Source organism: Pseudonaja textilis, chromosome 7, assembly GCF_049901715.1.
Source record: "Pseudonaja textilis isolate UNSWEBS1 chromosome 7, rPseTex1.2, whole genome shotgun sequence".
Classification (NCBI taxonomy): Eukaryota; Metazoa; Chordata; class Lepidosauria; order Squamata; family Elapidae; genus Pseudonaja; species Pseudonaja textilis.
Genome location: NC_141996.1, coordinates 6,711,942 through 6,725,701, shown reverse-complemented (window position 1 = coordinate 6,725,701; position 13,760 = coordinate 6,711,942). Strand labels below are relative to the sequence as shown.

Below are 13,760 nucleotides of genomic sequence, written 5' to 3'. Positions count from 1 at the left end.
AATAATAAAATAAAATAAAATAAAATAATAATAATAATAATGTAAACGAGCCGACTATTCACCCGTCGCTGCGCCTAAATAAGTAACACACCTTCTAACTCAGGTACACGGCTTCTTCCGGAAGAGAGCTCGAAGTTCAGGACGGAAGTGACGACACTTCCTTTTCTCCCAATCAGCGAGGAGCTCGGAGGAGAGCCGCTCAAACGCCCGCCCCTTTTTTCCCGCCTCAACCATTTTCCCCACCCAGCCCCGCCCATTCGCCCCTCTCTAGCCAATTGGAGGGCTTCGTTGTTTCTACCTGCCGTGGCAACCACGAAGCAGCACCGTCGAAGACGTGGTGACGGTGGGGGAGAGCGGGGGGAGTATGAAAGGCACAGTCTTTTGCCTCAGGCCGTCGCCAACCTGCCTTTCTGTCTCTCCTCCCACCGCCTCTCTCTCTCTCTCTCTCTCTCTCTTTCTCCGCGGTAGCGAATCATCGAGTCGGTGGGCGTGGCTTCTTCTCGCGTAGAGCCGCTCATTTGCCCGTCTCGGGCTATGGGTGGAGTCAGGCGGCTTTTTTTTGGACCCGCCTCTTTCCGGCAACTCGGGTATAAAAGCGGGAGAAACCGCGGCAGTCTTGATTTCGGTCGCTTACCGTCCTGTTATGTGGGTGTTTGCGGGGCTGTGGCTCTTCTGGCTCGCCTGGGTCGGCGACTTCGGGCGAGCTCAGAGGCTCTCCGCCCATCTTCGCCTCCATGCGGCCTCCCGATCCGATTCCTCCCGGCTCTTGGGGCTTCACGCTTACCGCACTTGCTATATCGCCCAGAAGGTAAGGAAGAAAGAGCCGGGCGGCTTCCTTTCGAGCCCCTTTGTCGAGAAACATCTTGTATTTCTTCCCTCTTCCGCTCGCCTTTTAATCGTGCCTCTATCCAGTGGCCGTGAGTTCCGCAGGATCGCCCCTCGCTGTGCCTGGAAGGGAAGATTTGCAGCCGGAGCTGCAGCAAATAAAGGAAGCCAGGGAAAGCAACCAACCGATGAAATAATTTGCCTTCAGAAATTCTGACTGCCACCTGTCAGAAATGGTTTAGGGTCTCCTGCTTGGGTGGGCTGGGGGTTGGACTAGATGACCTATAATGTCCCTTCCAACTCTTATTATTCTACATTCAATGGAACAGAAGTTGCCTTCAGAGGTTGTGGGAGCTTCATTCTTGGAAGCTTTCAAGAAGAGACTGGGCAGCCATATGTCAGAAATGGTGTAGGGCAGTGGTTCCCAAAGTGGGTGGTACTGCCCCCTTAATAATTATATTATAATTATATAATATATAATTATATAAATAGATATAAATATATAGATATATATAAAATTATATTTGTTTTCTTAAGTTTTCGCAGGTACTTACATGTATGGCATTCAGCTTTGTTGGGGTATTTTCCCACGTCATTGTAGTTGTGCTTTTAAAGTTGTAGCAACGTTTTGGCAGAATCTCATCTGCCATTATCAGGCTTCTGTATAATGTTGATGAACACTATAGTACAGATGAACACTATACAGAAGCCTGATGATGGCAGATGAGATTCTGCCAAAACGTTGCTACAACTTTAAAAGCACAACTACAATGATGTGGGAAAATACCCGAACAAAGCTGAATGCCATACATATAATTATGTATATATATATATATATATATATATAGAGAGAGAGAGAGAGAGAGAGGGAGGGAGGGGAGGAGGCAGCTAAGAGGTGCCAGGGGGGCACTAGAGGTGGGCCTCTTGCAGGGTGCAATTCAGGGGTGCGATTCTACCGGTTCATTACTGTTCCCAGTAGCTGGAGAACCAGTAAAACGAGCCCCTGCCTGGCCCTGCTCCTCTGCTCTTCTCCTCTGTTCCCTGGCCAGTCAGTCCTTATTGTGCATATGTGACATTGTATGCATGGGCAACAATCGCTGACGGCCACGACGGTCCAGCCACACCGAAAAAAAACAACGTGGCAGCTGGAGGTTTTTTGCAAGCACAGGGGATCAGTGCAGCACCGCAGGCGGGGATTCACCCATCCCAGAAGTGCTGCCTGCACCGAGCCACAACAGGTCTCCACCTAGGCTGGGTCAAGCAGACTGCGAGGAAGGTCTCCCGCCGGCTGGTGGGATGGACCCGTGGCGGGGTGGTTCTCCTGGCCCGGTCTGCCGCTGCCTCCGAGTCACCCAGAAAGCTCAACAAGTGATGCCCAGAGCCACAAAATGAGAGAGATGGAAAGCCGGACTTCTTCCCCGGCACCACCCAGAGCCCTCCGGCAGTGGCTGGAGGTGAAACCTCCTCTGCAGGTGGGCGAAGGGGGTTCTCTGGTGGGGGGGCAACGGTGGGGTGCGAGGAAGGCAAGACATATGCGCGCACCCTCATTGTGCCAAGATTTCCAGCAAAAAGTTGCCCAGGTTTTGAAAAGCAAAGGAAAACCTCTGGCTTTCACGCTAAATCGTGGTTAGCTGAGTTAACCTAATTATCTGGGTTTAGGTAACCTATTAACCATCCTGATGGTTTAGGTTTTCATCGTAAAATTACACCAAATTTTAAGTCGTTAATCCCACCTTCAGCATCTCCAGTTTACACCCGGCTAGATTTCAAGATGCATGGTAGAGTGACTTTGAGAACTGAGCAGCATTCAAAGTTCATAAATTATCGATCGTAGAAAGAAAGGGGTATATAAGGAATATCTTCTAAAGATGGTGACATTTGTACAGTACAGTATAATATTTTCGCATACTCCTTCCATCTTTGTTTGATCTCCTTTGAACTGTTTACTATCTGTCCATTAGCATCCTAATTTGTGGCTGTGACCTTCTGAGTTCAGAGAAATTTTCGATAACTTTCCTTGGTTTTCCATGTCTTGTTTCTTCACTGTCTTTACAGATATTGTTCTAATACTGCTAGTCTCTGCTAACAGCTCTCTGAAATTCTGTGGTCTTTGTCCTTAATTTTGACTTGGAAACTGGGAAACCGTGAATTGCTCAATTGGAGATTAAAGCTGCCTGGGTCACTCTCTCTCTCTCTTAAGCCAACCTACCTAACAAGGTTGTTGTGGGGAAGAAAAGAGAGAGAACACAGCTTTCAGTCATATACAGTTAAGGTGTGCTATAAATATAGGAAATAAATACAATTGTTTTCGTTCCACAGTGGTTTTTTATCAATGAGGTTCAGCAATTGAACCAGTGTAAATACCCTTTCCTATTTGCTCCAGCAAATAATATCACAGACGGTCCTCAATTTACGGCCACAATGGCTCCCAGAATTCTGTTGCTAAACAAGATGATTAAGTGAGTCAGGCCTAATTTATGCAGTCCAGCTACACCGAAAAAAACGAGGTAGGCATTCATGACAAGGGTGATGTGGGCTGGCGGGAGCCCAGTGAGAATAGTGGCTCAGTCCTGGATTGCCTTTCCTGGCAGCGACAAAAAATGCGGCCGTGGGTGAGGAAACGGGGAGATTAAGGGCCAGGGCCTCTAAAAGGAAACGGGGGTGATGCAGGGTTAGCCCAGGCCTGCCTGGGCCGAAAATAGGTAGATAGGTTAAGGAAGGGATAGAGAGGGAAAGAGAGAAAGAGAGACCTAATGCATCAGATTGAAATGAGGCCTAGTTTCGAGACCCTTTTCCACATTGAAACGTCTTTGGCTTCTAATTAAAGGTTTTGTGGATGAAACATGGTCAAGACTATCAGGAAGCTCTCACATTTTGTTGAGGCTTTAAACTGGATCCATTGGACCAGACCTCCGCCCTAAAAAGTTACTTTTCCCTAATATATTACAGTGCCAATTTTGAAGAAGGAAAACCAAAATGTATTGGTAAATTACAAGGAGAACACACTCTCTCTCTCTCTCTCTCTCTCTCTCTCTACCTTCTAACCCTGCTGGAGCAGGTGATTGGAATAGAACAGATATTATCTTTTTCCTCCCTCCTCTATTTCTTTTTCTCTCTGTCCCTTCCTTCCATCCCCCCCCTTCTTTCTTTGTCCCGTTTTCTTTCTGTCCCTTTTCTTTCTTTTCTTCCTTCTCTCTTTCTTTTCTCTCTCTCAGGCTCACCCCATTGACTTGGTGCACTGCTCCGCTCCGGCTTTCTTGGGCAGATCCCTCCAGTGCAGTGGGCTCAACGGGGTGGACCTGCGGGGCCGACATCTAGAATGCGGCAGTGGCGGAGCGTTTGAAAAGTACAGCAAAGCCAGAGGTTGGTAATTTTTGCTGCAAAGAATCACAAAAGTTTCTGGGCTGTGCACAAGAAGGGACACACCTGTCAATGCAATTCAGCAACATAAAATAAATACAAATAAAACAAATAAACAAGAATAGGCAAAGCATCTCTGATTAGATTCTATTCGCTACTAGAATCTAATCACAGATGCTTTTGCCGATTCTATTCCAGTGACCTGCTCCAGCAGAGTTGGAAGGGTGTGTGTGTGTGTGTGTGTGTTCATGCATGCATAGCTGTCAAAACTCCAAAAACAGGTCAAGTAGCTCTGGGGAGGCTAGTCATAAATTAGAACACTTGCTAAGCAATCGGCCATTAAGTGAGGACCACTTGTATTTGGTTTGCCAGTCACCTGGCCACAACCACTCTGTCATGTGACCAACAAACCACACCTACTCGGTCATGTGACCACCAAGCCACGCCCAGCCAGCAAGCCACCCCCCCAGCCAATCATGTGACCAAGCCATGCCCACCCAGCCACATGATCAGCAAGCCACACCCTCAAATTAGGCCACGCCCACAGAAATTTGAATCCCACCCCTGGGTGTGGGGGGGCACCACGGATGAGTTTGTAGCACCAAGGGGGCGGTGGACTGAAAAAGTTTGGGAACCACTGGTGTAGGGTCTCCTGCTTGGGTGGGTGGGGGCGGGTGGGGTTGGACTAGATGACCTACAAGGCCCCTTCCAACTCTGTTAATCTGAATCTGAAAAAGTGGACTGGCAAGCCAGCCAACAATAAGTGGTCTGAGTTTAGTGCCATGACAACTTTTAACCAGGGTTTGCTGGATTCCTAGCACATCCTCAATCCTACACGCCCGTGACTACAATGCCATTGACTCTGAGGTTGTGGAGGAGACAGCAGAGGAGAATTTGCTGCAGGATCGTGGCATTCTAAGGCAGGGGTTCTCTTGGCCATGATAAGTTGTGTGGATTTCCACACCCAGATTTCGCCAGTTCAGCGTGCAGCCGGTGTCCCAAGTTGAGAAATGTTGGATCGGTGCATATTGTCAACCCGGGTCAGAGTTTGCTCAGCAAATCGTTAGTTTAGCCAATGATTTGTCTTGTCTTGGACTAGGATGGCTGTTTTGAAAGGAACAGGGCTTAGGGAAGAGAAGGATGAATTTAGGGGAAAGTTTTGCAAGACTCTGGGGAAAAAATATTGTGTACCAGCTGGGTACACGTGTTTCGCTATGAAACTATGCGGTCGGGCTTAGCTTTTGGGGATGAATATAAGGGTCAAAATTCTGCCTCTGCCTACCAGCATCCATTGGTATTCATCTGGTATTGTCCTGTCCGTGTGTAAGAGAGTTGAGGGCTGTTTGGAAACTGAGACAGTATTTGCTGTGTGAGCAAGAAGGAGAGCAAGGAGCCTGGGCGTGGCTTAGCTGAACTGTTCTGTACTAAAGCTGCTTGGTGCTGTGAACCTGAAACTCCTCTGCTTGTGTTTTGCATTGGGAAGAGATTTCTTTCCCAGTGGGGAGAGTGAGTAGAACTCTTTAGCATCAGAGCATTTTAATAATAATAATATAGGAAATACTCTAAATGCTCTGATGTTCATTTCAAAAAATCCTTTCTTAGTGAGAACCTAGAAGCCAAGAGGAACATACATGCCAAATGTCATGTTTGTAGGCTTTATGGTTCTGGACATTTTGTGATGATGCATGAATGGTATTTCACTTTTATATAGAGATAAGAGATGGTCTTAGATAGCCAGTTTGTATTGATTATTCTGATTTGATGGGTTGTTTTTTTTTGATGTCTGGTAGTCTGAGGTTTGGAAAAATTGATGCTGCATGTCAGGCTAATCAATGAAAGAAGCTACTATCAGTCTATATAGGTAGTCCTTGACTTTCAACCACAACTGAACCCAAAATTTCTGTTGCTGACCAAGACAGTTTTGAGTTTTGTCCCATTTTATGACCTTTTCTTGCCGGTTTTGTTGAATGAGTCACTGCAGTTAAGTTCAGTCGCATGGTCGTTAAGTAAATCGAGCTTCCCCATTGACATTGCTCGCCTGAAGATCCCATGACCCCAGGACACTGCAAATGTCATGAGTGGGTTGCCAAGCATCTGGATTTTTGTCACGTGACCATGGGGATATGCTGCAACGGGTCGTAAGTGTGAAAAGGGATGATAAGTCCTTTTTTCAGTGTCATTGAACAATCATTGAATGGTTGTAAGTCAAAGACTATCAGTAATTGGATGAATATGCTGATGTTAAGGGATGATTTGGGGAGTTTGCTGAGTTTTCAGAAGCTCAACTTCTATGCAAGATATAAAATATGGGAAGTGGGGTTGTCCGTCTTAAGCCCGCAAGGCAGTTAACATAAACTCTGAGCTTGCTTCCTGGGAGTCTTTAAATTCAGCTCAGTTGTACTGGGGCTTTCAAGAAGACACTGGATTGCCATCTGTCAGAAATGGATGGTGTAGGGTCTCCTGCTTGGGTGGGAGGGGGTTGGACTAGATCAGTGGTCCCCAACCTTTTTTGTCCCACGGACCGGTACCGGCATCACAAAATGATCCACGGACCGGTACTGGCATCAGCACGCACGACCAAGGCAAGGCTAGCCGAGCGACCGGCCAGCCAGCCGTCCCCCTCTTCTCCCCGCCACTTTCAACTCCTCCTTTGTATCTTTGTCGATGGGCTTTTCGGGCTCTTTCTTAATCTCCTCCTAAAGCGAGACTCCACCGCCATCGGGATGGCTCTTCGTTTGAAGCCGCCCCCGAAACTAAGGCGCGAGGATTTCTCCAGCACCCAAACGCCGCTTTCCAACCGACGACCGACAAGCTCACCCGGAAGCACTTTCTCAAGCACCGTCAAAACAAGATGGCGGCGCCCACTTCTTTGCGGCCCAGTAAAAAATGATCCACGGACCGCTACCGGTCTGGGGCCCGGTGGTTGGGGACCACTGGACTAGATGACCTACAGCAGTGATGGGAAACCTTTTTGTTGTGGTATGCTGAAAGCGTGCGCGTGCCGGCACCCACAATGCAATGTGCCCCGCCCCCCTATACTACATCTACACTGTGCATGCATGCACCTCCCAGCTGATTTTTGGCTTGTTTGAGGCCCTTTTCACCCTCCTAGAGGCTTGAGGAAAGCCTCTGCAGCCTCGGGAGGTTGAAAAACGGGCCTTCTGGAAATACCAGAAGTGCCCATTTTCAGCCTATGGAGGGCTTCTGGAGCCCAGGGGAGGCTGTTTTCACTTTCCCAGGGACTCAAGGGAAGCCTCTGTATTTCCAGAAGGCCCGTTTTTCAGCCTCCCAAGGCTGCAGAGGCTTGCCTCGAGCTTCCGGGAGGGCAAAAAACAGCCTCAAATGGGCCAAGAATCAGCTGGGAGGCGCACGCAAGGGCAGTGCAGGTAAGTTTGGCTCGGTCTTGTGTGCCCACACAAATGGCTCTGCGTGCCACCTGTGGCATGCATGCCATACGTTCTCCATCCCGGACCTACAAGGTGTAATGACCCCTAGTCTCTCAAAATAACCCCAAACCCAAATCATACATTAAAGTCCGGTAAGGCCTTCAACTTAACTTCCCTGTTTTATTAGGCACAGTTTCAAGTCACAAAAGTAAATAATGACTCAAAAAGAAAACCAAAACAAACCGCATTGACGAGAGTTCCGCAAGCAAGCCAAGATAACTAATCTCCAGGAAAATAACCGGCGAGAGTCCATGGGAAGCAACGGTAGCAAAGATAAACCTGTTTCAAAGTAAACACTAAATTGACTCCAGCAATTCTGACCGCGCAGTTACAAACTTATGCACATAGCTCCCAGCTGCAAGCCACGAGGAGGATCATGGTAATCTCCTCTTGAGTATACCTCGCTTTTCCCTGATCCTCTCCTCCTTGCGTGACCTAGGATGGAGAGGGGATGGGCCTGGATCCTCCTCTGACTACTCAGCCGCCCTCTGCCCTTCCCCAGCCTCCTCCACCACCTCTGGAGCCACACTCCCACTCCCTGTTGGCTGTTCCTCCTCTTCCTCAGAGTCCGTCTCCATGACAGAAGGTCTCTTCCAACTCTGTTGTTCTGTTCCCATTTCTCCTTAAGCCGTGGCAGCATTTATGTCCATTGTTCAGTTAGAAGTGGTGACAGCCATGTCGCCTCTGTGATTGGAAAGTTCAACTGCAGTTTGTACTTTCCTAATACATTGGCAAGCAGGTGAAGTGGCAAACGGTATGAAAATCTTGTAACAGGTGAATTTGCATCCTGTTCAGTTGGGACATCCCAAGCTAACGTAAGAATTGGATCGCAATTCATTTGAAATTGAGATGGTTTATAATATTAGAAACTTAAGTAAGCTAATATAAGGAGAAACTTAGTTAAATAGTACTTGGTAATTATGTGTTATTGTTAGTATATCTTAGTATTATCACTACATGTGTTAATATTTAATGTGGTATGCTTTACGGTTTTCATTTCATTTGCACTGTTTTTCTTGTAAGCGATATACCCTGAAATTGCACTGTATTCAAAATGTTTATTAATAAAGTTATAAAAAAAAGAATTGGATCACAATTAAGCGCAGAAACTTTCTGCAAACTTAACAAAATATTCCAGGGTTCCCACAGATTCCTTTTTAAAAAATATATATATATATTTTAGTGCGGTGTAGAACAGCTCTCCTCAACCTTTTCAGCTCGTGGAGAGGGAGAGAAAGGAGGGGAACTGAGTCGTGTGAGTAGCAGGCCAGTGTACACACACACGTGTGTGAGCAGCTGTCGGTGCAAGTTGAACTGTCCACATGTGTGCATGCACGCCGGCCGGGCCCGCCACTTGAGCGGCTCGTTTCCAAACAGGCCACGGCTGGGGGAGGGAGGTTGGAGACCCTTGGTTTTAAAAAAAAATCATAGTACTTTGAAAAATTAGGAAAAGCAAGTAGAAGTTTCTTTTGCTAGATGGGTGAATCAAAACCTAGTTACATCTGTACCAGACAGAAGTGTCCCAAAGGTGCTTTTTCAAGGGGCTACTGGACTTTCTGATTTTTCTTTAAAGACGTTTCTTTCAACCCTCGGCCCTCTCTGTCCAAAATGTGGACTTTGCTGACTTCAAAAAAGTGGCCTGTGCCTTTTGAAAGCGAGGGGGGTTAAAGAGGCCATCTATCTATGTCAAAATTAAACAGCCCTCTTTCAACAGAGGGTGAGGGAAAATACATCATCTATCTCCAATCTAAAACACAGTCCTTTCAGCAGTTCCAAGAAGGCTCCACATCTATCTGCACCACTCACAGGTGACACATATAAACCTCCAAGTGGCCTCAATGCTCCCTAAAAGGATGCAAATGACCAGCTTGTCTGCAAGGGTTATAAATCCTTCCACTCCCCACCATCCAGTCAGAGCTGAAGAAGCTTCTTGGATGAGAAGCAAAATGTTTTCAAAAGAAAAAAAACCCAGAAAGTCCAGATGCAGTGGTGGCATTCAGCACTTTCTGACCAGTTCTGGAAAACCGGTAGTGGAAATTTTGAGTAGTTAGGAGAACTGGCAAATCCCACCTCTGACTGGCCCCACCAATCCCACCTATCCTCTGCCTCCCAAGTTCCATCTGATCGGCTGAGTCTCCTTTTGTGGCCCTGCACAGGAGAACGGAACTGGAAAGCAGGTCAGTGGGGTGCAGAGGGAATGGGGATTTTGCAGTAACCTTCCCCTGCCACGCCCACCAAGCCACACCAAGTCACGCCCACAGAACCGGTAGTAAAAAATTTGAATATCACCACTGTCCAGTTGCCTCTTGAAAAAACACCTTTTGGGACAGCCATGACCTGGATGACTGAGAATCTCTTTCTTTTGGGTAGAAAGTTGAATAGCTGAACCACTAGAAAACTCATGGAAATATACGAATATCAGAGAGAAAGAATATGATGTTGCACCTCTATGCATAAACATAAATGCACGCATCAAAAGAAATGCACATTGGGACTCTTTAGTTGGTTGAGAATTTCTGCACCTTGGCATTGCAAATAAATATTCCCGTATCTTGCCCTTTGGTCTGATTTTATATTCATATTCAAGAAAGAACTGGTGTAATACCTGAGCACCATAAATTAGTATTACAATGGTTGCCTTTCTTCTCCAGGGATGGAATTGAAGTCGAACTGTGAGATCAGATTACTTGGGGAATAACATGGCATTTGAGGTGTCATGCCTTAAGCAGAAATGAAAAACCAAAATCCTTGATATATTTTTATTTATGTGTCATAGCGAGTGGTTTGTATGACAGACTTGATTTCAGCCACAATAAATCAGCGATTGATATGGAGGGGCCTGCAAATGAGTTGCATTTTAAGTTGCATGGGAGTTGCCCCAGCTGTGCAAGCAATTTTTTTTTTAAAGAAAGACCTAATCGGAGTATGGTTTTCTTATTTGCTGTCTTATGACCATCTCGTTCTAACCATAAACAAAAGAGACCTCTGTCCTTAGGATGTGATCTGCCCTGCCTTTCCTCTGCCGACCCAGATCTCTGAAAACTTGTGAAATTACGCCCTTTGAAAATCTTGCATTTTTATAATCCTGTTGAGCCCTCACGAGACTTCAGTAATTTGGGGGAAATGGAGAGGGACTTTTACTTAATTACAAAGCTGTGTAAGTTTCCCAACATTTTTGCTGAAGGAGCTGGTAAATTTGAGAGATGTGGGTACTTGCACCCTTCTACCTGTCAGAGTTAACATATGGCATTGTAGTATCTAACTCAGAGATTGCCAGAGCATGAGCGAAGCTTCTCTGGCAGGTATTTCCACACCAAGTGACTAAAACTTGCGGGGGGGAAAAAACCACACCGGGGTAAAACAATATGCTTTGAATAGCCGGGAAAGTACGGAAGTTGTTGTTTGCATATTCCCAGTGAAATTTTATTTCTATGCGCTTATCTCTAGGTCACACTGCAGATTTGACTTTTTAAGGATGTCCGGATATGAAGAGCTTCCTGTCCCATTTACAGTTTTGTTCCCCCTTTAAGACAGTGGCATCATAAGAAAGCGCCAGCAATTATGGTCTCATCCCATAGTAAATTTCCTTATACACACACACACACACACACACAAAATTTATACTTTTTTATTTAACATAAGTGCTTAGTGAGCAGTGTATTGTCTGGGTCAATTTACTTACACATAATATTTATGCACCCATAGTAATAATTTTCTAATATTTATGTGTACATAGTCATAGTAATATATTATGTGACAGTGTACATAATAGTACCCCGTTTCCCCGAAAATATGACCTACCCTGATAGTAAGTCCTAGCTTGATTTTTTTTTTACATGTGCACCCAATATAAGCCCTAACCCCCCAATAAGCCCTATTTAAGATCCCACCCACTCCAGATCCCTCCACTCTAGGGTGGGGATGGGACAAGGTAGAGCTGCCTTACTCTTTACCTTTGGACAGTTGTAGCCAGGCCTCGCACACCCCGATACCTGCCTTGCCAGTCCATTTCTTCTGCAGCTGGCAAGGCTGGCCAGGCTTTCCTGAAGGTCTCTGGAGCTGATAAAAAAAGCTCTGGATCGATCCAGAGGTCTGTTATATCAGCTGCAGAGGCCTTCAGGAAAGCCTTGCCGGCCGCAGAAGAAGTCCCAGAAGGCCTCTGACAGCGAAAAGGAGGCTGGGGGCGACGTGCGCAAGTGAGGTCAATCAGTAGATGACATCCCCCCAAAATAAGACCTGGTGCCTTTTTGGGTGGCAAAAAAATATAAGACAGGGTCTTATTTTTGGGGAAACACAGTATTTTCCCAATTTCTAATTTCTACCTCATTTTCCTAACCATTAATAAAGCAAACCCCATATTAAAAAGTATTCTGTTATCTATCCATCATCTCTTGTTCTTTTTAGTATTTCAACTCTTGTTGACTTTTTAACCAATCTCCCATGCTTCTCCCTTGGGACCTTATGCCTCCTTCCATCACTCATATTTAATCTAAATAGTTCATCTGCTTCTCTGTCTGTCTCATGCTTCCCATTTCTAGGGCACCTGGCAACAACTTCATCACTTCTGTGGGTTCTTCTTCTCTGTCTTCTTCCCCATAGTAAATTTCCTAATCTGGTCTCAATCATCTTTCTCTCTTGTCGGCCAATTTTTTTTTTTTTGAGATAGGTAGTCCTCGACGTACGACCACAATTAAGGCCAAAATTCCAGTCGGTAAGCAAGACAGTAATAACAACAGCACCTAGACTTCAATATCGCTCCATAGCGCGGTGTAAGTTTTGCTCCATTTTAAGATGTTTTTTTCGCCACAGTTGTTAAGCAAATCATGCCATCGTTAAGCAAATCTGGGTTCCCCATTGACTTTGCTTGTCGGAGGAAGGTTACGAATGGTGATCATGTGACCTCAGGACAGGGCAGCCGTCATAAATACATGCCAGTTGCTAAGCAACCAGATTTTGACCCTGGGGATGCTGCCACGGTTGTTAAGCGTGAAAACTGGTCATAAGTCTCTTTTGGAAATTTTTTATGTTTGTTCTTACTGGGACTTGAAATCCACAATCTTAAAATTACTGAGGTTGGATAATATGGTGCTAATCTGTATTCAAAGGAGGAAGGAGCATGACTGGAGTGGAAGTGGGAAAAATTCTGTGTGGGCAGGTTGTTAGTGAAGTGGGTATAGAAAGAAGTTTCTCCAGGAACTGGTTCTACAGCCAAATGAAGGGTTGATTTGGTTTTCGGCAGAAAATCTTAACAAGCTGCAGATATCTAGAGCATACAAAACATTTGCTAGACCAATACTCGAATACAGCCTATCAGTCTGGAACCCACATTACGTAGCTGATATTAGCACAGTTGAGAAAGTTCAGAAATGTTTCACAAGAAGAGTTCTCCACTCCTCTACTCATTGCAGAATACCTTATGCCACCAGACTCGAAATTCTAGAACTAGAAAACCTTGAATTACGCCGTCTTCGGTCTGATTTAAGCATGGTATATAAAATCATACATTGCAATGTCCTACCTGTCAATGAATACTTCAGCTTCAACCATAACAACACAAGAGCACACAATAGATACAAACTCAAGGTTAACCACACCAAACTTGATTGCAGAAAATACGACTTCAGCAACAGAGTGGTCAATGTCTGGAATACTCCACCTTTTGTGGTTTCTTCCACAAAATCTTTAACCTTAGACTTTCTACTATTGACCTCACCCCTTTCCTAAGAGGCCTGTAGGGGGTGTGCATAAGCGCACCAACGTGCCTATCATCCCTGTCCTATTGTTTATTTTTCTTATATGTACCCTTTTCATGTATTCATAACTATGTCTGTACTTATACCTATTATCTTGTAAGCGATTGACAAATCAAATAAATAAATATATTAAAAAAATATCCTCAGAATGAGGCAGTAACCAGGAATTTTTAGAGTGTGTTTAAGTAGTGTGTCTCCTGTGTGTGTATGTGTATGTGTGTGTACAAACCTGTTTCTCACATGCTGAATTTGTGAAGTAGCCTATGCTTTTTGCTTTCAAGTTCTGAGTCACCTGTGAGAGCTAGATTTTTTCTTTCTTTTTCTTTCTTTCTCCCTTCCTTCCTTCCTTCCTTCCTTCCTTCCTTCTCTCCCCCTT

The 13,760-nt window shown here is 45.4% G+C and overlaps 1 protein-coding gene across 1 annotated transcript in view; it reads left to right on the top strand.

Annotated features, from left to right (window-relative positions):
* The first annotated feature begins 618 nt into the window (after nt 1–618).
* The window catches only part of PRCP (prolylcarboxypeptidase), a 44,356-nt gene continuing 31,214 nt past the window's right edge, over nt 619–13,760 (top strand). Inside the window, exon 1 of the mRNA XM_026706877.2 lies at nt 619–808. Coding sequence (XP_026562662.2) covers nt 644–808 — 165 coding nt within the window. The 5' untranslated portion in view covers nt 619–643. The remainder of the gene's footprint in view (nt 809–13,760) is intronic.